The following is a 24,408-nucleotide window of genomic DNA, read 5'->3' as shown; positions in this document are numbered from 1 at the left end:
ACAGGTCTAAAGACTTTTGTAAAACCAAACAACTTTGTTTACTTTTTCGCTCCCTCACAAAGGAAAGCCCATATTCATTTCAGGCATTGCTAGGTGGATAATTGAATGCATTCAAACATATTACGCCAAAGCCAAAAGGACTTTATCTATGCGCCCTACAGCACATTGTACTTGCAAAATTGGGCCTTTCATGGCTTTCCTGGGTAATATCTCACAAGCTTATATATGTAAAGCACCTACATGGTCTACACCATACACTTTCACTAATCATTATTATGTGGATGGTCTGCAAGAGACATCTATCTGCAGAATCCTAACTTTAGAATACTCGCCCAGGCGCAAGACTCGATCTGGAATTTTTTTCTCCATAACACGTCGGCGAGTCGGAAGAGGGCGCTGCGCACCTCCATATTGACGTCATTCACGCGATGCGACATCAACATAGTCCATATAACATCACTGACACACCAACATCAGTTCCTCCTTTTCTGTGCTTGCAACGCGGATCCGGAGTTTTTAGGCCCATCTTGACATTTTGTAGACTTAAAGGAAACAGTGTGCTTTTTTTTTATTTGTCTTCAGGATTTAAGCCCTGTGGATCTTGTAGCAGACAGATGTTGGCTACAGAGCCTCATACCATCTGTTTGTGGTGCTTTGGAGAACACCATGCCTCAGAGGTTTCTGTCGACGTCATTGGCCAAAGGTGTTTAGAGAGTATTGTATGAAACTTCTATCTGATAGAGACTACTAGCCGCAGATTCCTTCATGTAGAATTATCCCCAGGCGTGAGACTGGATCCGGTAATTTTTCTGCCCAGCATCCCTGCGCGCCGGGGGTACAGCATCACGCAACTCCGCCCAGGCATTGTCCGCGTACTTGACATCAGCGAGGTCACATAAGTTCCACCCCAGCACGCCCACATCAGTTTTTTCCTTTATGTGCAACGTGAATCTGGATCTTGCTCTGGGCCTGTTTAGGCCTTTCCCTTTCGCTATTGCGTGTGTGTGGGTACAGTGTGCGAAAGCTTTTGGGCTTTAGGATGTGCTCGTCTTGTGGATGCCTGATGTCGGTGACAAATCCTCACCCCATCTGCATGGGGTGTTTGGGGGAACACCACGACCCCACTAATTGTGAGGCATGCCAGCAGATGAAACCGAAGTCCCGGCAGAGCTCCGAATGAAACTTCTCTCAGCCCGCATGTCCAGGTCGGCGTCATCATCTCGCCCGCCCCCTGTGGAGGGTTCCCGAAAACGATGCCTCCCTCGTCAACATCGTCCTTCTCCCAGGTCACAAGAGCATTGCTCACCTGTCGGTAAGGGTTGCAGTTTGTCCCCGAGGGTTCGGTCCAGACCTGTTAGGGGCATGGGCTCTCGGCGGGTGGTGGGGCCCGCGTTCGTCCCCTTATCCGCCGTTTCCTGGTGTGGGGCCGACTAGAGCCCAGCTGGGGACATATGCGGGGGCTTTGCAGGCCTCGCTGGCTTCTCCTCCTCCTTCCCCTCCTGGGACGTCAGCGGATCCTTTGCAGTGTGCAGGGCCCTCGTGGCGTCGCCGGCGGCTCCGACCCAGGCGCCGACTGGCTCTGATCCAGGTTCGGAGGATGTGGTGCAGTTGGGGTGTGGCCCTTCGGGGGTCCCTCCTTCGGACCACAGCGCCTCTGCTTCGCCATACACTCCCGCGGGAGTCCCTGTGGTCTAGGGGGAGGGCGCCGGGGCTTGGGATACACCAGAGCCCCTCTCGGTTTTTCCCCCAACGATGACGATGTCCTGCCTCAAATTGCAGACTCTACGGTGCCAGGCGACGTCGGGTCGTTGACTCGTCTTCGGACACCTCCTCTTCTCCAGAGGTTTGGCGCTTGCTGGTTTCAACCGCGCCGGAGACGGGCCTCCCCGGCGTGGCTTTTCCCCGACGTCGTCTGAGGGCGGCTCCTCGGCCTCTCTGAGGCCGGGGTCTTCGCCATAGAAGCTGCAGTTCCCCACTCCTCGGTCCCTCTCCCTTCTTTCCGGACCTGGCCCTTCCTTCCTCTGGTTGGCTTGGGGGATGGCCGCCTTAGCTTGCAGCTGTCACCTACAGAGGAGCTGCTTTCCCCTCCGCGGGGCCCTGCAGAGGCGGGCGGCCTTCTCTTGCGCTGTTTCCACTGACTGACTGACTGACTGACTGACTAGTGGTAGGCTTCCCTGAAAAGCCAGGTCTTCAAGGCCTTCCGGAAGAGGGGATGTAAAGGTTGATCCCTAAGTTCGACAGGGAGGGTGTTCCACAACCTTGGGAACAGGGCGAAAATGGCCCTCCCACCCCATCTAGCCTTCAAGATTCTAGGAACAGCGAGAAGGTTTTTGTTTGCTGATCGACGATCTCTACCCGGGACATAGAGGGACACAAGGTAGCCAAGATCTTTTGCCCCAAGCCCATGCAGGGCACGATGGGTAAGGTACAGTGCCTTAAAGTCAATCCTAGATTGTACGGGGAGCCAATGAAGATTTTTTTCTAATGGCTGAGCCTGATGAGCTCCTAGGCGCATCAACTACGAACCTTGCGGCCGAGTCTCGTACAATTTGGAGCTGCTGAACCAGTTGCTTGGCAATTCCCAGGTGAAGGACATTGCAATAGTCCAAGCGGGAGGTTATGAGGGCTACCGTGACCTGTTTACGAGCTTCCATTGACAGGTAGTGAACAATTTTTCTAAGGATCCGTAGGACCCCACAGCAGGTTGAGGGTGTCCTACTAATCTGTTTGTCAAAGGAGAGCGAGGAGTCGAAGATAACACCCAGGTTCCGAGCTGAATGCGTGGGAGTTGGGCATGCCCCTAGCTCCGATGGCCACCAGTCCGAGGATCAAGTCTCCTGCTTTCCTCCGAAGATGATGACCTCGGTTTTCTCCCCATTCAGTTTGAGGTAGTTTCTTACCATCCACACCGCGACTGCCTTCATACAGGTCTTAAAATTCAGGGCAGAGATGTTAGCGTTGTGTGAGATGGAGACCATGATCTGGGTGTCGTCCGCGTAGGATACGACTTCCAGACCAAAGGATCTAACAAGCCTGGCCAGAGGTGTTACGTATATATTGAAGAGCGTGGGGCTCAGATACGAGCCCTGAGGGACCCCACACTGCACAGGCTGTACTGGGGAGAGGTGATCACCCAGTTTGACCCTCTGTTCCCGCTGGGTAAGAAAAGATGTTAGAAGGCTGAGCGTCGGTCCACCCACCCCTATCTCCCCCAGCCGCCTCGCCAGAATTGCTGGGGAAAGGGTGTCGAATGCAGCTGTAAGGTCGAGCAGGACCAGCATGGTAGTCTGGCCAATGTCGACCTTAGCACGTATGTTGTTAGAAACAACTGTCGGGGCAGACTCTGTGCTATGGGCACTACGGAAACCATGTTGGGACGGCTCAAGCAGGCTGGCCTGGTCTAGGAAGGAACTCAGATGGATGTTTAGATGAGTTTCCAATATTTTCGCAGGGGCAGGGAGCAGGGAGATGGGGTGAAAGTTCTTAAGTATGCCAGGGTCTAATGTGGGTTTCTTCAGGAGGGGTTTAACGATGGCCAGTTTCCAAGATTTAGGGTAGACTCCCTCAAGAATTGCCTGATTAATCACCTCTAGGAGGGGAGGACGTAAGACATCCCTGCATTCCTTCAGGGTTTTCAGAGGGCAGGGGTCAAGAGGAGATCCTGACCTCAGGTTGTCTAAATGGAGGTTAAATTGTTCTGAGGAAAGAGGGGGGAAGTTGGAGAACTGGCAGCCCTGAGGTGAGGCAGGTGTTGCAGTTGGTGGGGAGCTCTCCGGGTAAGTGGGGAGCCCTAGGTCTTGATTGAGGGCTTCAAGGCCCGCATGGATGTCTGTGATTTTCACGTGAAAAAAGGTGGAGATTTGATCAGAGTTCCTGAGAGGCCTCAATAGGGTCAGGAGTTTGAAGGGCACATAGGGAATCCACAATTTTAAATAGCTCCCATGGGGAGCTGAGGGAGGCAGTGATCTTAAAAAAATGGGATTTCTTTTCCACCAATACTGCGGCTTTGTACTCCTTGAAGTCTCTTATGGTTGTCTTTTTCAAGGGGATCAAGGTGGAGTCTCCAGAGCCTCTCCTGCTTTCTGCATCCCTGTCTAAGCCCTCTGAGATTGTCTGAGAACCAGGGTGCAGTGGGGCGTTTCCTAGCAGAGTAGTGTTGTTTCATCGGGGCCAGGGCATCAACGGCTTTAGAGATGGTGTGATGGAGGGCCTGGGCCAGGTTATCTGTGTCCCTGATAGTAGGGGGGACAGAGCTGGCCAGAAAAGGGGCCAGGGTTTCATTGTTGATCTCCCGAAAGTTTCTTCTCAATTCCCAACTACTTGAGACTCCTTGCGCAGCAATGGGAGGAGGGAAGCGAAAATCAAAAGGGACTGCCAGATGGTCTGACCAGGACAGGGGAAGGGGGATACCTATACGTGTTCTGGGGTCATTGGAAAAAAACCCTTCCAGAGTGTGTCCGGCGGAGTGGGTAGGCCCTATAACTGTTTGTATGAGCCCACAAGAGGACATGGCTTCCAGCAGATGAGTAGTGTCTCTGGAGGCACCATCCTCCAAATGGAAATTAAAATCCCCTAGGATAGATAGATTAGACTTGTCCAAGTAGGGAACTTGCTGTGGGAATTTTGCGCATGGGTCATCCTGCTACCCATTTCCCCGCAGATCATCTTCTGGAGGTTCTCCATCAGGGCTCTGGTGGTAGGGAGCTGTTGCTTCCCTTCGAGGGTTCACTCCATTCTTCTCTCTTGGGGACTTGGGGCCGTCCTGCCACGGGGGAGCCAGTGCCCCAAAACCTTCTGCACCCCCACCATCCGGCACCGCGTGATCTGGTGTGTTTTTCCCTACACCCCTCTTCCAGAGACCCCCTTTTGCAGAATGCCTTTACTTCTCTGCCGCCGCTGTTGTCTTCATCCGTCACGGGAGGCCCGCTGTCTGGACTCCTAGGGTGCAATATGTTCGCCTCAACTAGTGCGGCTCTACGTGTCCTCAGCACGCTGTGTGTTTTGGCTAGGACCTCTTCTTGCTTGTGGGATTCAGCGGAGTCCCTTATATCCACAGCTTCTTAGGAGGGTGCCTGTGTTGATCTGAGGCACCATGTGTTGGATGGCTGGTAGCTGGCGGCATTTATTCTTTGCTCCGCTATGGACATCTTGGATGTGCTGGGTCGTGCCATGTATTCTTCGGTTGCCCTTCGTCGCCATTCCTGGCTTCGGGACAGTGTGTTTCCGGAGAGCGTTCGAGAACGGCTGGTGGACCTTCCTTTTCATGGTGCTCTTTTGTTCCACGCCCCTGCAGACTCGGCCATCCAGAGGTTGTTGGCGGGGCTTCGTCCTCCTCCTCCCCCTTCTTCTCCCCCTCAGTGACCTGTGAGTTGATCTGGTTCTTGGAAGTGTTCTTCCGTTGGGGCAAGTCGCCCTAGTTGTCTGTTCTGTGTACTACGTGGCCTTTCGAGTCCTCCTTGTTGGGACTGTGGTTCTGTTGGCTGCTGGCCGGCCCTTCTTGACTGTGTGTTTTTGCTTTGGGTTTTCTACACCATACTGGTCCTGAGACTGGGCCTTCTGTGTTTTTCTTCTTTGACTCCTTGATAAGCCTTCTGCGGGGTTTTGCTGCATGTCTTTTCTGTTGTCTTCTGCTGCAGAAGTTTTTTTCCTAAGAGGTTACCATGTCTTGTGACATGACATGCCCTATGTGGGGTAGTGGTGGCTGTGATATGTAGTCCTGTCATGTGCTGGGGATCTGTGGTCTCCTGCGGGCTTCTGCTCTCCGTGGCGTTACGGTATGTTGCAGATGCAATCTTCTTGCTGATGGCTTGGACTAGCTTGAGTTGCACCCCAGGGTGTTCTTTTCTGGGGTCGCTGCGCTGTTTGCCTGGTCTGGCTACTGTTCGTGGCCTGGCGTTATGGTTCTGTCCAGTTCCACTTCCTTTTGGGCCGTGGGTGCGGTCTCCTCCCTGGGGTGTGTCCGGACTACCAGCATACATCAACCACCACCTGACATTCCACCAACCATCCAGAGACCTTCGCCCTGTCTCCCTTGCACAGATACTGTTCATCCGCCAAAGCCACAGCAGGGCAGGGTCTTTCTCCTACCTCACCGCCAAGTCCTGGAACAGCCTTCTCCTTCACCTTCGGACATCACTTTTGCTGGCGGAAGACAGAAATAGTCTCAACACCTGGCTTTTCGACTGTACCCAGCGCTTGGATACCCTCACGGGTGATTAGCAGCACGTTGCCTATACTGATTGATTGGCACCCGCCATTTTCCCTGCTGGTCATGCCCCATCTCTGCCTCTTTTCATCCATTCATTCTCTCTCTTTATGTCCTCTCCCTCTCTCAGATCTCTCTCCATGCTCTCTATTCTCTGTTTTCTTCACCTGTCTCTTTTTCACAACTCTATCTTTTATGCTCCATTCATGCTGCTGCAAAAAACCCTGTAGAGCTGATGAAAGTGACTGAAACATCAGCAGTGGTCCGGAACCTTCAAAACTATCCTCCTATGGCTGCAGCCCACAGCAAAATGCCTCAAGAGATAAAGGGCCAGCCCTGCATGACTCTTGAAAGCATTCAGATCAGCAATAAACTTGCCCCCCTAAATATGTCTCTAGCACCTTATCATGCTACGCACCAACTCATAACCTTAGTTTGGCCAATGATAATCTTCTGCTAGTAGCTAAACCACCCTGTACCACATCTTAGTTCTAAACCCTCCACCTCTTAGGCCCCTTTCATCAGAATCACACTGCTACATTTTGAAGATGATTAACTACCCAGTCTGTTGTAAATAGTGTGCCTTTTATATGCCATATGTGTTCCCTCAACTGGTAATAGTAGGAGTTTCTTGAAATGTTTCTCTTCGCCATGCTGATTTATATATGCTCATACAAGTCATCAAGACAAAATTTCTATCTCTACCAGTTTTGTAAACCTATTATTACCTATTACCTGTGTGCAATATACTTTGTCATCAGGATGTTTTTGGGTGCCTGTTAAACAAGAATGTTATTATTAGAGTTCATATTTTAAGTTATCAGATGCCTCCTTTCATTGTGAAATATATGAATAATGATTTGGAAATCGTTACACCTTGCCTAGAAATATTGGTCTCCATTTATAATATTGTTTTTATTCTTATTTTTCTTACGCAGCCGGTGCTTAGTACCAGTCACTCTTGTACTTTCAAATTGTTCTCAGGCTGAAGTTGATGTAATCATTGATTTAAGGCATAAAGCAACAAGGTAACAGTGATCAAATAGATAGAATGTTTAATGAGATGAATGCTTATTTGTAGTACTGTACTCTTCTATAGTAATCAACATGTTGTGATGTCAACTTTAAAGTACCAAAGAGAAAAACTGTAGTATTGGAAATTTTCTTCATAAACAGATAAGAGTAGAGAAATTATTATCAAGCCATTATATGTCTGTTTTGCTGTATTTTCGTTTGTAAGAAGTCTAATATTTTGCTGTATCCCAAAGGCCATCAGGGATTGGGAGGCCAAGTTATATTTCATGGAGCACAAGAAGCAAGGCCTGTTGCAGTCACCCATGTTAGGTAAATTGAGGACAGGACGAAGCACAGGAAACATATCCAAAGTTTGTTGACTCCACACACTCCAAGTCCAGGGAAAGGTCACAGTTGACGCTCATAAAATCAGACTTAAGCCTCCGACACCTAATTTTGAGCCAATGTACCCTGAGTTCCCCAGGCCATCATCAACATCAAAGCAAATTGAGACTGTCAAGGAAGCCATGCTTTAAAATAGTTTCAGATCCATCTGTCTGAAGCACCTTCCTGCTCCAAGGACCCATCAGGCTTCCGGTCTTAACTTCTGCTGGTGGGCTTTTCCCTAGTGTTGATGGACCCAGGACAAAGTCACACAGATCCACTGCCTGCTCCAAGCGTCCGCTTAACCTCTTGTTGTAGCCCCCACAAGTTGAACCACATTTGTGCCTCCTCCAATGTCGCTGGTTCTATGTACGTCCCTGGCTCTAGCCTTGGGCCCTAAACCTTCCTAAACATCCGATGTTAACTAAATTTACTGAAGCAAATCCTGAAGTTGTGACTAATATCCACCAGTTCCTCTGCTTAAGTAGCAGTCGTTTTCGAAGGATAGAGGCTGTTTAGGATTGCATTCTGGCACTAAACTAGGACTTCAACACGTCCCACACAATAAAGACATTGCTAATGAGGCAGACTATTTGCTCCTGCCTCATGAAGCAGATGTTGGCCTTTGTCTTGGCTACGCTTTGATACCCTCCTGGAATCCAGCATAGATTTGCCCTGGGGGCCCCTTACAGGAGAAAATAACTGTTTTGCAGTAATAGTTTAGAGGGCTGTGGAAACCCTACTTAGTAATTTCGACCTGCTACCTCTGAGTCCTGTTTATCATTCAACGAAGCACTGACTGACCTCATTCTGGCAGCTTGGGCTAAGAATTTCTCGGCACTGGCAGTGAGTCGGCCAATAGCTCAACGTCACAAACTAGTACCAAGATGAAATGAGACGAAAACATGCAACATCAAACTCTTGAGAGCATTATAGTACACCCCTCCACAAGTTAGAGCAAATCAAACCTGTTCCCGAGTAAGCCACCCAGCAGGAAAGCCAAGAGAATTAATGTTGTGGGGAAAAGGGTTTTTTTCTTAGTCATTTTAGCCCTGCGTTCCTTGAATGCAGTTTGCTTCCATAATAATTACAAGCATTCCATTTGGGGTATGGCACATGCGGTTTTACCTTTGCTGCCCGAATAGCTGTTTAACACTTTTCTCGCACAGTAAAAGATAGACAGGATGTTGCAAAATACACCTTGTATTCTGGGTAGGTTGGACACCATTGATGATGATGCTTATGCATTGGGAATCATTGTCGTTATAAGGTGATATGTCTGGATGTTATCCCCTGGGTTCTCTGGAGATGTGCCAGCTTCACTGATAAATATGTTTTGATAGAACCAGCTTTTTTGGTAAATAAACTGATGCAGTGTTTAGGTGCTTCAGGGACAGCAGCTCGGAATCACTCATGGGTATTACTTTCCCTGCTCACAGATTATTTGTGGCAGCAGAGAACAACAACAACAGAAGGCCTCCACATCTTCTCCAGGCACTACTTCTGAACCTCTGTAGTTCTCCCTAAAGCGAACAGTTGAGACCAGTAGGACGCAGGATCCGGCATTGCCTGCCTTACTGCATTTCCAACTGGTCGGACCATTGGGTCTGACCAATTGACAGAGGTTCTTCACTCTCCTTTATCGATGATGGAGCCCTTGCTTCTATTTAGTGAGGCCTTGACGGAACCCATTCTTGAAGTATCGGAAAGCCTATGTCTGCCCCAGCTGTGACCAGAACGGTGGCAAGGTGATAAAAAGTTGCGCCTGGGGGTCCAGCCTTTTTATCAACGCACCCTTCACCCAAGAGCTTGGTGGCTCAGGCTTCATGTTCTTCGAAGCAATCTTCAGGTTCCTTTCCGGCCACTCCTTGGGATAGGGACTCTAAACAATCGAAGCAGTCGACAAAAAAGGTATTTTTATCAGCCAGTATGGCTGTAAAGTCGACTAATGCAATGTGCCTGCTGCGATGCTACATCCATGTGTTGATGGACTCTGCTAAGGAAGTGATTGCTAATGTCCCAGAGGAAGTCCAGGGCCGCTTTGCAGAGGTGCTATTGGACACTCAAGCTGCAGACGGTGAGGTTATTCAATCTGGGCTTGAGACGGCTGACTCCGTTGCTAGGTTGATGTGTTCTTCAGTGGCAACTAGGAGGCACGTCTGGCTGAGAGGATTAGGTTTCTCTCCAGATGTTCAGGCCACACTTTTGGATCTTCCTTTTGATGGCTCTAGACTTTTCGGGACCAAGGCGGACTCAGCGCTACAGCACTTTAAAGACAGTAGAGCTACTGCTAGATCTCGAGGTTTGCAATCTCAGCCTAGGGGTTTTGTATACCAAAGATTTTTGAGGCTTTGAAAAGGCTGCTACATTTCGGGCCAAGCAGCAACAACAGGCGAACCCGCTGTATAGAACATACAGATGTAAGGGTGGAGGTTGACTGCGGGGATCTAATCTAAACAAATCTCCTCCTCCTCCTCTCCTGTTCCCCCAACTGGCTCCACAGGGAAGCAGCTCTAGATCGCCCATCTTAGAGCATGTTATACCCGTGGATAGTCGGGTGTTCCATTTTCTACAAAATTGGAAATCTGTTACATCAGATCTTTGAGTTTTGAATCTTGTAGAAAATAGGTACACCCTTCCTCTCTGGGAGTTTCTCCCTTGTCAGGGTTGGTGTTCAGAGGACCATCTGTTGCTTCCGTAGCAAGAGGATTTATCTTTGCTACAGAAGGGTGCGAAAGAGGTGGTTCCAGAGCAGGAAAAGGGTCAGGAATGCTACTCCCAGTATTTCCTGATCCAAATAATTGTTAAAAGGACTGTCAATTGAGACTGATCCTAGACCTCAGGATCTTGAATTTTTACCTCAAACAGGAGAAATTCAAGATGTTGACCCTAGTTCAGGTTCTACTGGTGCTACAGCACGAAGACTGGATGGTGTTGATCGATTTACATGATGCGTACTTTCATATTACCATGCTGAAGTTGTACCGGAAGTTTCTCAGTTTTACAGTGGGGTCTCAATACTGCCAGTTTGCAGTCCTCCCATTCGGTCTTGCATCTGCACCACCGGTCTTCACAAAGGTGATGGTGGTGGTAGCAGAACATCTGAGAAGGTCGATAACTCCGGTTCTCCCCTATCTGGACGACTGCCTGCTCCAAACAAAATTGTCAGAGATGGTGCTCCATCATCTGCAAGTAACAACACAGCTGTTGTTCGACTTGGGTTTTTCGATAAATGTACTGAAATCTTGCCTGTTGCCCTCTCAGCGCAACCTGTTCATAGGGTCAGTTCTGGACACTACTTTGAGTTGTGCTTTCCCTCCTCCTCAGAGAATTCTAGACATCCAAGCTATGATTACAATGTTTCAAGATGGAGTGGCTGTTCCAGTCCTGAAGATTCTGTGCTTGCCTGGTCTGTTCGCTTCCTGCATACTGTTGGTCAACCATGCATGCTGGCACATGAGGGCCCTCCAGTGGTGCCTCCTCAGGCAGTGTTTTCAACACAACGGCGTACTCAGGAAGGTGGTCAGAATCTCCAGAGACACTGCAGCGGAGTTGTTATGGTTTGGGAAATCTCAAGAGTTACCTAACTGCTCTGTCTGCTTTTTTGCCACTGCCAGACCAACCTTCTCTCTTTAAATCTCCTATTGTAAATAGATCTCTAAAAGGGCTGGTTCACTTGTTTCCACCCACGCTCTTTATTATGCCACAATGGGAGCTTAATTTGGTCCTCGCATATTTGATGTGTGCCTTTGCATAATTGTCTTCTCTGGCTGTTGACCATCAAAACAGCCTTCTTAGTGGCGATTACATCGGCCTGGAGGGTGAGTGAGTTACAGGCATTATCAAGCTCGCCCCCTTATTTTATGTCCTTTCAGGACAAGTTGGTGCTTCGCACCAGGGCATATTTTTTACCACAGGTTGTGACCCCATTCCATCTGGGTCAGCCAATCACTTTGTCCACTTTCTTTTCTCCCCCACATCCCTCTAAGAAAGAGGAGCATCTCCATCGACTGGACCCAAAAAGAGCATTGTTGTTCTACTTTGACGGCAGAAGACAGTTCCGGGTGGATGGCCAACTCCTTGTGGTTTGTGTGAGTGCAAAGAAGGAAAAGGCAGTTCAGAAAAGAACCATCTCTCACTGGGTTGTTCTCTGCATTAAAATCTGTTACGCCTTGACGAAGAAGCAGTCCCCTGAGGGATTTCGAGCCCATTCCACCAAGGGAAAGGCTGCGACTACAGCTTTGGCACGGGGTGTCCCTGTTCAAGATATCTGTCAGGCAGCGATGTGGGCATCATTGCACGCGTTCGCAAAACATTATTGCCACGACGGTCGAGTATGCAGGGACGGGTGTTTTGCCCGCTCAGTCCTGCAAGACTTTTTAGTCAAGTCAATGAGTATGCAACCCACCATCGGGATGTTATGTCTTGGGTATCTGATTCAACGGTAAGGAATCTGCAGCTAGAAGTCTCTAGCAGATGAACAAGTTAAATACTTACTGTAAAGCATTATCTGGTAGAGACTCAGTCTAGCTGCAGATTCCTTACAGCCCCACCCATGCCTACCCGCTTTGTGGACTGATGTAGTAGATCTAGGGTTACTCCCCTTTCAGGACCCTAGTTTTGCACACGTTTATGTCAGTCACTTCATGGCTCTGCGCTTCTGGTGTAGAAAAACGAAAAAAGTACTGACGTCTGCGCACCTGGATGGCGCCTATGTAGGCACCGCTACGTCATAACCGACTTTACCAACGTCATCGGCAACACATGGAACCACCTGCGTTGCACGCAAGGGGTATTGCTCAACAAAAGTTTCTGGATCCAGCCTGACACCTGGGAAATTCAAAGGTAAGGAATCTTCAGCTAGATAAGATTATCTACCAGGTCATGCGTTACCAAAGGTAAGTAACTTGTTCATCGTCTCTGCAGAGAGACTCAGCAACTTTGGTCCTGGGCTCAGAGCCATCAGATTTGTGTAATTGCAAATCGTCTGGCCAGGGTGCTGAATCTGCGTGCGGACAGTCTGTCTGCAATACTCTGCCGATCACGGGTGGCGTCTTCATCTGGAGGTGGTCCATCTCATTTTCAGGATATAAGGGTTTCCTCGTTTGGACCTGTTTGCCACTCATGTGAACGTGCACTGCCCGTCGTTCTGCAGTCTCCTGTATCTGATGCGGTGAGCATTGGGGGACGCATTTCAGTTAGATTGGGGCTCACAGCTTCTTTACACGTTCCCTCCCATAACCTTGATTCCTCTGGTTTTGAGGACGATTCTCCAAGACTGGGCCCAAGTCATATTGATGCCCCGAATTGGCCAAGATGGGTGTGTTACACAGACCTCCTTCACCTCTCATTGCTCCCTCCGCTCCGTCTCACTCTCAGGGCAGACCTCCTCTTGCAGTCGCAGGGGCAGGTTCTACACCCCCACCGCCAGAGCCGGCACCTTCATGCCTGTAGATCAAACAGGACAACCTGAGTATTTTCTCTCTCCCACCGGATGTGGTGGATGGTATATTATCGGTCAGAAGACTCTCCACCAAATCTGTGCATTCTGTTAAGTGGTCCTGGTTTGTTAATTGGTGTGGAGAGAGATAAATGGACCCTTTGCAGGCCCGTTTGTCTGATATTCTGAGTTTCGCACTTTTCTTGGCGAACAGGGTTGTTCTTTACCAACTGTTAAAGGCTACTTGTCTGCCTTGCCGGCCTTTATTTGCTTACTAGACCAACCCTCTTTGTTTAAGTCTCCTATAGTCATGAGATTCATTAAGGGTCTCACTAACAGATTTCCCCCCACTCCGTTTATCATGCCTCAGTGGGATTTAAATTTTGTTCTGCAAGGCGGCAACTTGGGCCTCCCCCCACACTTTTGCGAAGCATTACTGTTTAGACTCAGAGGTGAGGAGCGACGTCCTCTTTGTACGTTCTGTGCTACAGGATTTATTTGGTATAGGTGGGCAGGAACCTTCGTCCGGGAGCGGGACTGCTTGGGGATTCAATTCAAAAGGTGAGGAATCCACAGAAAGCTGTATCCATCAGAAGAACAAGTTACTTACCTTACTTACCTTCAGTAACGCTTTGTTCGAAGCGTGTGAGCTGTAGATCATATGCTATTCGTAGATCACCATCTAGTGTTGGGCCCGGATGTTTGCACTTTGTTTTTGTTCGAAGAAGTCTTTCAGTCATGAGGTAGGTGACTCCTCCTTTCAGTGTTAGTGCGCATGGGCATCGACTCCATCTTTAGAATACTTTTTTCTGTTATCGGGTTCGGATATGAATTGCTGTGCTCCGGTTCTGCACCGTTTCTCGGACCCCTTCGACGTGCAATCCACTACCCTCAATGGTATAGTTATTGATTGCCGTTGCCTATTCATCGCGTATCCTCTCACCTGGAAAAAACTTCAATCAATAAACATATGGCAGGCCGTCGGGCCACACGTGCCGACCATACTAGCAATCGATGGAATGGACTCCCTTCATTTTATGTCCCGGATGCTGTAGTAAATTTCCATGCACCAACTTACATGAAGTGTGCAACCTCTGCTTGTCCCTGGAACACGACGAGAAAGACTGCGAGGCCTGTCAATCTTTTCGATCAAAAAAGGCACTTCGTGACTGTCGAGCTCAACGCCATGAGGTGCAACACCAAAGCGGCTCCGCACCGGACATCTCCGGCAAATATTCCAACACAGAACATCAAGCTCAAGATGTCGTGTCTGATATGGAAGAAGAGGAGCAGGTTGCTCCGGCTCAACGTACTGTGAGTAAAGATACCTCTTTGCACCCTCAACAACATAAAACTAAGGCTCCGGTCCTCTTCTGCCCTCGGGCCAAAGTCGACACCTACAAAAGGTTTCCGACGCCCGCCCTCGGGCCCGGCTCGGAAACAGAAAGAGAAGCCTTTGGCTTAGGCTCGAGCCACCCCAATCCGGCACCGACCCAACACCTTCGGCGCCGAAACCTAAATCCAAACATGTGTTGGTCACAATGCCATAGTTGCCGAAGATTCCACCTTCCACACTGAAAGGCTCGGAGCCGAAACCTTCGAAGTCGAAACCGGCAACTAAAGAAAGACACTCCTTCTAAAGAGCCTCAGACTGATGCCCCGCCGTAGGATCCGAAGCAGCAAACACTTTTGAGCAACCTCGAAACAGGACATATCAATGCCACTCTTCCAAAGAACAGGCGCTTGACCTACCAGAGGACTACCATATTCCTCTTAAAAAGAAGAGTGTGGGTAGTAACCCTTCTTCTCCTTACATTCCACCTCCTTCTCCCACTGATCCCAATTAGATTATCACACCATCAAACTCACCATCACCGTCACTTTCACCTGACCCACAGGGTGACTGGGATGGGGACGAAGATCAGGATAGGCCACAGGACACTGACCCTTTGGAGGATTACCATACTGACCCAAATACAGAAAATGACCCTGATTTGTATCCCTCCAGACCCTCCCCACCTGACGATAAGATTGGGTACATTGAGCTCCTTATCAGGGCTGCACAATATCATGGGGTGGAGCTCCATAAAGAGCCTTTGGAAGAGGATTTCCTCTTTGAAACACTGACTTCTTCTCAAAGAGCCACTCATACCTTACCAATGCTAAAAGGCATGTTAGAACACACAAATGAGGTATTTAACGAACGATCCTGTACGGGCAAGAATAATTACACCTAGGGTGGACAAAAAATATTTACCTGCAGCCACCGACCTGGTTTACATTAGAGGCCAGCTGCCTTCAAACTCTCTTGTAGTCTCCAACGCTCGCAAGAGAGCCAACTCTTCAACCACATGTGAGGCTCCTTCTCCTGATAAGGAGTCTAAGCTTATTGATGCCTCAGGCAAAAGAGTGGCTTCACAGGCAGCAAATCATTGGCGTATTGCCAAAGCTCAAGCTCTACTGGCTCGTTATGATAGGGCTCATTATGATTAGTTAGAAAACCTCCTATAATATTTACCTGACGAGCACAAATCTAGTGCTACTGACCTTATCCAGGAATGTAAACTTATTACTAATACATCCATCAGGTGTGCCCTAGATGCAGCAGACACAGCAGCTTGTGCAGTGAAGACTAGTATACTCTTACGAGAATATCAGGCTTCGAACCAGAGCTGTAAACCTCCATCCTCAACCAACAATTCGATAAGGAGCATCTCTTTCGCCCAGTGGTTGATACCTCGCTGGAAAAAATGAATAAAGACACAGAGGTCGCAAAGTCCATGGGGGCGTTGCAGTTACCTGCCACCAGGGGTTCCTTTCGCCGCTCCTTTTACAGGGGTGGTTCCAAAACTGTATCCACCGAAAATCCCTCCTCCTCTTACAAGGGCAACAACCAATCCCCCTCTTCAAGAGGTTATTTCAGAGGAGGTTTTAGAGGAAACAATGGTAAGGGAAGAGGCAGGGGCAACTCCACACGCACTTCCCCCGCAAACAGTGACTTCTTTCTGCTACCCCCGATCATTCCACCCCTGTCGGGGGACGTCTCTCTCAATTCCTACCTGTCTAGAATTCAATTACCTCAGACAAGTGGGTACTACAAATTATCCAATATGGTTACTGCCAGGAGCTTACAGACACTCCCCTAAATATTCTTCCAAGATCACATGCAATGTCACCAGAGCATCTTACCCTTCTAAGGCAAGAGGTTCTTACTCTCTTGGACAAACACGCTATAGAGCCAGTCCCATTACAATACCAGGGGACCGGGTATACTCCCTGTACTTTTAAATTCCCAAAAACGACGTCTCTCTCAGGCCTATACTAGACCTCGGAGAACTAAATCTGTACGTTCAGTCGGACCACTTTCACATGGTCACACTCAAACAGATGCTCCCACTCTTTCAGCAAGGCGATTTTCTGTCAACTTTAGATCTAAAGGATGCCTTCTTCCATATTCCCATTTACCCTGCTCACCGGAAATTCCTCAGATTTGTGGTTGACGGCCAACATCAATTCAAAGTTTTCCCATTTGGCGTAACTACCGCACCCAGTGCTTTTACAAAATGCCTGGCAGTAGTTGCGGCTCATCTAAGAAGACAGCACATTCACATCTTCCCTTACTTAGACGACTGGCTAATAAAAGCTGCCTATGCCACACTCAAAAAAACAGTTAAACTGCTTCACAACCTTGGGTTGTAAACCTCACCAGGTCTTATCTCCAACCATCCAACACACAAGTGTATCTAGGAGCTACAATAGATACACAAAGAGCTCTAGCGTGTCCCGCCCCACTCAGAATCTGCAACATGCTGACTCTAATTTCTCAGTTTTAGCCTCAACACTCGTTACCAGCTCGAGTGTTCATGCAATTGCTAGGAATGATGGCGGCTTGCATTTTAATCGTTCCTTGCGCAAGACTTCAAATGCGTCCCCTACAGGAATGCTCGGCACGTCAGTGGAACCAGGCTTAGGTCAGATATCAGATCTAGTGTTGGTGGACGGCTGCACCCATCGCTCTTTGCAATGGTGGAACATAGAAAACATTTCCAAGGGGCAGCCATTCCTCAACCCGGTTCCACAGATAATGCTAACAGCAGACGCATCGCTTACTGGTTGGGGAGCTTATCTCCAAAAACGTATCATTCAGGGCATGTGGACTATGCAACAGAAAACAACTCCACATAAACCATCTAGAACTGCTAGCAATTTTTCTAGCATTGAAAGCATTTCAACTTCATCTGGTAGGCAAAGCTGTCCTGATACGTACAGACAACATGACAGCAATGCACTACATATGAAAACCGGAGGGGAGACACTCTCTCTAGCTCTCACAGCTAGCCTAGAGCATCTGGAGATGGGCCATACCTCACAAAAAATATCTCCTTGTAGAACACCTTCCAGAATTAAACAACCAGATTGCAGATCTGCTCAGTCGACAACAACAACAAATCCATGAATGGGAACTCCACCCGCAGGTTCTCCTCCAATTCTTCCAAATGTGGGGCTTCCCAGAGATAGATCTGTTCGCCACCCAATTAAACGCAAAATGCCCAAACTTCCTATCCAGGTACCACACCCATTGTCCAAAGGCAATGCACTATGGATGAACTGGTCCGGTATATTTGCTTACACTTTTCTGCCCTTCCCACTCAGTCAATGAGTGGTTCAGAAGCTCAGACAACAGTCTCTGACACTAATCATAGTTGCTCCCACATGAGCCCATCAACCCTGGTTCACAACACTGTTAGAGTTATCCGTAGTTCCTCACCAAAACCTACACCTTACTCCCAATCTCCTCACTCAGAACCATTGAGGGATAAGACATCCAGATCCTAGCCATCTCAACCTTGCGATCTGGCACCTGAAATCCTAGAGTTTGGCCATCTTAATCTTCCGCCAGACTTCATGAATATCATCTAAGAGGCTCCCTACCACAAGAACATGCTATGCAGTAAAGTGTAAGTGGTTTGTGATGTACTGTGACAACAATCAAATCAATCCACTCAACGCTTCAATACAAAACATCATTTGTTATCTATTACATCTACAGTGCTCTAATTTAGCGTTCACATCCATACGCTTACATCTTGCTGCAATAGCTGCATATCTGCAAAACAGACAGCATTTGCCTTGCTTTAGAGTGCCTGCTATTAAAGCATTTATTGATGGACTTGAGTCATTCCCCCCAGACTTCCACCTGCTCCAGTGTGGAATCTCAACATCATTCTTACAAGACTAATGGGTCCACCCTTTGAGCCATTGCACAAATGTGAACTACAATTTCTCACTTCCAAGGTAGCCTTCATCATAGCCATCACATCTCTGAGATGAGTGGGTGAGCTTCAGGCGCTAACCATGCGAGAACCAGTTTTACAAATAAACCAAAACAAAGTGGTTCTTAGGACTAACCTCAAAATTTGAACCTAAAGTCATTTATGCCTTTCACATCAACCAATCTATTGAGTTAGCGATCTTCTTCCCTCAGCCAGATTCGGTGGCAGAACGTGCTCTTCACACCTTAGATGACAAAAGAGCGCAGTTCCGAAGCACACAGTCGAGACGCTCCGGTGCATGGGATACAGCAGAGAGCGGAAGGTGGAATCGGGGGCACTTTGGCCCTCAGTCCAGTCCAGTTTAGTGGCGCTAACTCCTGGGGATAATTACGGTGAGTCATTGTCAGCTTCCCTCCCTCACTGTGGCCCTGCCTTTCTGAAGCTCCCTGAGAGAGCTTCAGCCGCATCAGGCCTTGCGACAACCTAGCCAGCACTACAACCACCACCAGCCATCCTTACTTTGCGTTCCCAGAAGGAAACACTACTCGCCCTGCTTTCTGGACTTTTAACTGGCCGGGCCCCTGTTGACGCTCCGTGTGGGGCGACCGACGGCCGGGAGCTGACATCGCCGCCTCGCTGCTGCCACACACAGAGGCTGGAGCAGTGTCCTTGTGGAGATCCCGCATTCGACGGTTACCAACTTGCCCCGGCGAATGCTTGGCCTGGTCCTCCCTTTGCGCAACTTAGTTCTGGAGCAGCGGAGGATTGAGTGTGACGTCACAACACTAGACTTATTTTATCATCTCCCTATCAGTGCCTGCTGGACCGCAACCTAAAGCGCCCTGGATTAGAAGGCGGGGAGGCCCGGAATGCTGCTGGGGTCCCCTGAGTAGCCTTCAGCCGCCCCGCAATACCGTACACCGGGAGTGGGGTTGAGCTGGAACACCTACGAGGGGACTCAGCGGTTACTGCTTCTGGGGGATATCAAAAGGCAGCGCCCTGCCACGTGGCCTGGTCAGTAGCAGCTAGAACAGACTCCATAGGTGGCTTTTAGCATGACATCCACCCAGGGCAGGAAGGACAAATCTGCCACAAGAGAGCAATCTCTCAAAGATCTCTTTGCCTGTGCACAGAACAGAGGGCTGGCAGACACCAGGAAGCTGGACGCAACAACGCAGATGGCGGCCTCTATGGACGAACCAGTGAAAGGGGTTTTTTAGAATCCTTGTTCGCTACCCTACGGGACGACCTACAGACCGTGAAAACGTGATATCACGGCGGAAATTAAAGATATTCGCAGGGATGTCGACCATATTGGGGAAAGGGTGGCATCCCTGGAGGACAGAAGCGATGGTCGGGACACTGAACTGCTGCCATGAAACAGGAAGTAATCCGCATACATGAGCAGCAGTTTGATGTTTAATCCCACTTGGAAGACCTTGAAAACCGCTCCCGCCGCCACATCAGAATTCGGGGAGTAGACCCAAACGAAGAAGCCGGCGACATCTTTAAGTATGTGTGTGAACTCTTCAACCATATTCTCAGCAACCCACTGGACTCCGACCTTAAATTGGACCGAGCATATCGTGTGGGCCCCCCAGAGCGGCAACGTCACCCCCGGCGGACATCTTAGTATGCGTGCTGGATTTCCAAACCAACGAAGAAATACTCTGTAAAGCCAGATTGCTCCACTCAATCAACTTTCGTAGTCAAACGCCCGTCCTCTATCAAGACCTTGCGGCCATTACACTCCAGAAACGTAAAGCTTTCTGGCATATCACTGAGGCTCTACGTCAACTGAACATTTCCTACTCATCGGATCATCTGTTTCGCCTGGTATTCTGCCATGACGGCAAGCTATACCCGCTTCGATCCTTATTGGAAGCAAGCAGAGTGCTGAGAATCACCATTCCAGACGCCACAGGCGAAGGGCAACACTCAGACCAGGGGTCCAACGATGGTCGACCGAAATGGAGGCAGCGGTGAAGACGACAACGTGTTCAGCGTCCAGACCCACTGCTATTCAAGAATGAGCAATAGGCCGCCCTTGCAGCTCTGCAGGAAGCCTTGGCCAAGACATCACCCACGTGACTGAGCCTGGCCATTATGGCGTATCCTTACAATGATGTTTGGCGGGCGGGGTAGGAGGGACTTAGGCCGCCATCAGCCGTATCACAACCCTGTAGACTTTTTTTCTGTTCATCCTCGGATGACGAACTATTGATCGAACTGGAGACTTGTTTTGGCACTCTCGGTGCCTTGTTTTTCTTGTGCCTTTTTTGTGGGCTATTGTTTCTTTCTTTTCTTTACTCTTTCTTTTCTGCTGTTCTCTTCTCTTTTGGGGTCCCTGGTCCATGGGGCGCTTTTATTTCCATGGCGTTGAGGGACGGCCATATGAGCTTCACCTAGTCTTCACTCCTCTGCCACTGCTCGACGGCGCTACCCTCATCTTAAGGTAATAAATGCCACCACCGTTAGTTAAGGTACTCACTCTTAATGGGAGAGGGCTCAACAACCCCATTAAACGTAGGACACTCCTTTCCTACCTGGAGAGTTCGGGCGGATATCTGCCTCCTCCAGGAGACACACTTACTTCCCAAGGACTGTCACCGACTACAGTCCCGCACATATGGTCGCACATATGCTCCCGCACCGACCCAACACAATTCTTCTCTTCCAATCCCTCCAAGATGGCAGCGGTATCTATCTTAGTCTCTAGGTCCTTCCAGGGGAGGGTGGCGCAGAAAGGGGTTGAGATAAAAGGTAGGCTTCTCACCTACCACTACACTATTGGAGGCATCTCGCTCATAGTGGGGTCCATATATGCTCCTAATGAAGGTCAGGAATGATTTTTTCCACGAAGCTCTAACCGCAACCTTGACAACTCAGGAACGCCACATATTGATAGGGGGAGACTTCAATCTGGTGTTTAATAACGACCTAGATAGATCAGCCCAGTGCACGAGTCAGGTTGGTGCCCTTTCACCCTCGGGACTCGCCAGACTGCAGGATTTAGGATTTACAGACTTGTGGCGGCAACACCACCCTGGAACACGTGAATACTCCTATTACTCGAACGCACATAAAACATATGCTAGGTTACATTATTTTCCGGGTTCGGAGGCTCCCCGGGATGTCGTGCTATCCACAGAAATACTGGCGGCGGCCTTATTTGATCATGCCCCAGTGGTAGTCACGCTGGCTCTCCCTCAGATTCAACGCCCGACTGGGCACTGGCGATTTCGAGACACCCTATTGCACCGACCGGACACAGTTGCCCAGATACAGCGTGCACTAGAAGACTATCTACTCCACGATTATAGACCGACACAGCTCTTTCCACCCGTTGGGAGGCCCTTAAGGCAGTTATCCGGGGAGAAGTCATTGCCATCTCTGCCGCGGACAACGCGGAACGCACAGCGAAGAGAGGGGAACTGACACAGCGGTGAGAGAATTAGAGCAGATACACCAGCGCACCAGGGCTCCCTGCATATGGAGACAATTAACAGCGGCTCGGGCACAACTGGCCGCCCTCGACCTTGATGAGGCAGAATATGCCGCGATGAGCTTGTTGCATTCTTTTTATATTGGCAGAGACAAATGTGGGTGACTGCTTGCGGATAGGCTCAGAGGTGCGACAGTGCGAAGGGGTACAGGAGATTAGAGGTGGCGAGGGCCTATCCTACTCAGACGACGCTATTGCAGAGGTTTTTCGCACTTTTCATGCCCAACTTTCCGATGCACAGCACCTGGATGAGGCGGATATAGATACGTACCTAGTGCAGGCTCGGCTCCCCACCCTGACGCCAGAACAGACGGCTCATAGAGAGAGAGATCAGACCGGAAGAAGTCGTAGCAGCCATTGCTCACCTGTGTAGGAAGGTGGATATCTGACTATGGTTGCCCCCAACTTTTTGCCTAGTGTTTTGCTGGTTTTCGACTTAGTTGGCCTGGGATCCTGCTGTTCAGGACCCCAGGCTTCCTGCTCTCTCTGTTAAAATGGACATCCATGTGCCTTAGGTGCATATCTAATTGGATACTGGGTCACCTTAGCAGTCCCTGTACAGTGTACCTTAGATACCCAGGGCATAGGTGCACTCAGGGCCTACCAGGGCTGCAGCATGTATTATGCCACCCCTGGCTGGCCATCCAAATCTGACACAACTGGCTGATCAATCAGCTGGGGCAAGGTGGTGTAATCAACCTTTGCTTTAGATATAGTACACCTATATCTAACCCTAAAATGGACACATATCCTCCTATAAGTCACTCCTATGGCAGGTCTTAACAATCCTGAAGGCAGAGTGCTTGGAATTATGTGAGATAGTGCTCTAGCATGAGCTGAGCCTGTCTGCAGCTTTCGGAACCAAGTCCTTTAGCTGTTCCATGATAACGCTATACCATATACTCTTAAGTGCATTATAATCCTCGCTGTTATTGCTAACTTTGGTATAGCATTATCAAAACATGTCGAGTAAGGTGTCATACAAATTGGAATACTACCCCCTCGCCAGTTCTGGCGACGGGGGTAGCATTCCACCCTTTTAGAGGGACACGACATGTACCTAACTGTGAACCCCGGTTAAAGTTAACTCGAGCCTCAGCATCACAAAATGGATGCTGCCACCACAGACACAAGTCTGACCTCCTGCTGCTGGGAGTCCTTCCAGCGAGGGAGGCTTGGACAAAGGGTTTCCTGCCTTGGGAGGTGCTAGCACCACCCCAGACAGGATTTTGTGTATTTGGTAGGACAGGGCTGAAAGGAATGAGACATGCCTGGGGCACACAAGGTGCCCTGTGCATACATCGGTTCAAACCAGTTGCTGGGGCACTTCAGCCCCAGCTCTGGCGCGACACCGGACAAAGGATAGGGGGTGTAACCACCCCCTTCCTGGTCCCACCCATAGGAGGGACCTAGTGATAGTACAGCCCCCTTTAGCAGGATAAAGGTAGGAACTGGCCTCATTCCAAATTAGATTAATCCTGAACTGAAATTCTACAAGAAGAAACTCTGGACTTCGACTTTCTACACAGAAGACTGACGAAATCTCCCTTGTGGGCAAGGAGTGTCCACCCTGCACAAGCAGGCACCATCAAGCGTCCGGCGGCTTCACTTTGTCGTCTTCCCTCGAGGATCCAGACTTCAGAGCCCGGATTCCCAGACCTCTCCGACCTCAACTCACATCTGCAGCACAGCTGAGATCCGTGGGTGCGACGAGACACGTGGGACCGGCCATCTTGGAGAAACTGCACTTCGCTTCCAGCACGACTTCTGAGGTAACCTCGACGAAGTGCTTTGGGGATTGAGAAGCCCCAGCCCCGAGCAGCTCCTGCACCGAAGACCAGCCCTCCAGCATCCACGAGATCTGCGTGGAGCCCTTCTGCCTGTTTGCTGCTCAACGCATTGTCTGGTCACTTGCCGGCTGGCTAGTGGCCTCCTAGACGACGATCCACAACATCAACACCGCTGGTCTGGTTGCTCCAGACTGGCCCTTGCTTCCCTGCAAAGGAGAAGCAACCCGGACCCTCCTGGTCCCCTCCAGACGTCTTTTCCACTCACCGCGTGGGTTGCCTTTGCCAAGGCCTGTTGGTGCCGAATCCGGGACCAACACCGCCGACAGCGAGAGCCTGCGTGGGACAGCTCGTGCCTCCATCCTGGTCGTCGAAGACACATCCTGGTCCACGTGGCTGCAGAGTCAAGCGTCCACTCTTCACCTGATCGCGACGACAGCATCTGGCTCCTTCCTGGTTCCACTCCAGTCATTGGCTAGTGACTTTGAACATTGTCCCCTCTGCTTTCAGGTCTTCAGCATTCCTGATCCACCCTTGGATCACACCGGACATCTTCCTCCTGGTCGCCTGCAGCATCTTTTCTTTCAGGCTCCATAGACTTCAACGCAGAAACCCGACACGACTTCGCACCTATGCACCCGCAGCCCGTGGGTGAGGTAACAAGAGCATTTCGGTGCTCAAGGGTAGATTGACTCTCCTAGTGTCCAGTTTCACAGTCGTTTTAGTCCTAACTAGTCAGGATTGTCCGGACTCACCTTTTTCTTGAACTGTACTGTCAATAGACGTTGTTACGCATCTCG

At 49.6% G+C, this 24,408-nt stretch overlaps 1 protein-coding gene across 3 annotated transcripts in view; it reads left to right on the top strand.

The window, feature by feature from the left end:
• The window catches only part of TRAPPC8 (trafficking protein particle complex subunit 8), a 1,294,567-nt gene that overhangs the window by 1,197,449 nt on the left and 72,710 nt on the right, over positions 1 to 24,408 (top strand). For all 3 annotated transcript variants that reach the window (XM_086965686.1, XM_086965689.1, XM_086965688.1), the window contains one exon: positions 7,144 to 7,233. In XM_086965686.1, the coding sequence (XP_086821812.1) occupies positions 7,144 to 7,233 (90 nt within the window). The remainder of the gene's footprint in view (positions 1 to 7,143; positions 7,234 to 24,408) is intronic.

This window comes from Lissotriton vulgaris, chromosome 4_1 (assembly GCF_964263255.1).
Source record: "Lissotriton vulgaris chromosome 4_1, aLisVul1.2, whole genome shotgun sequence".
In the NCBI taxonomy this organism is placed as follows: domain Eukaryota; kingdom Metazoa; phylum Chordata; class Amphibia; order Caudata; family Salamandridae; genus Lissotriton; species Lissotriton vulgaris.
Note: the sequence above shows the minus strand (reverse complement) of the source record. Positions and strands in the feature narration are given on the sequence as shown.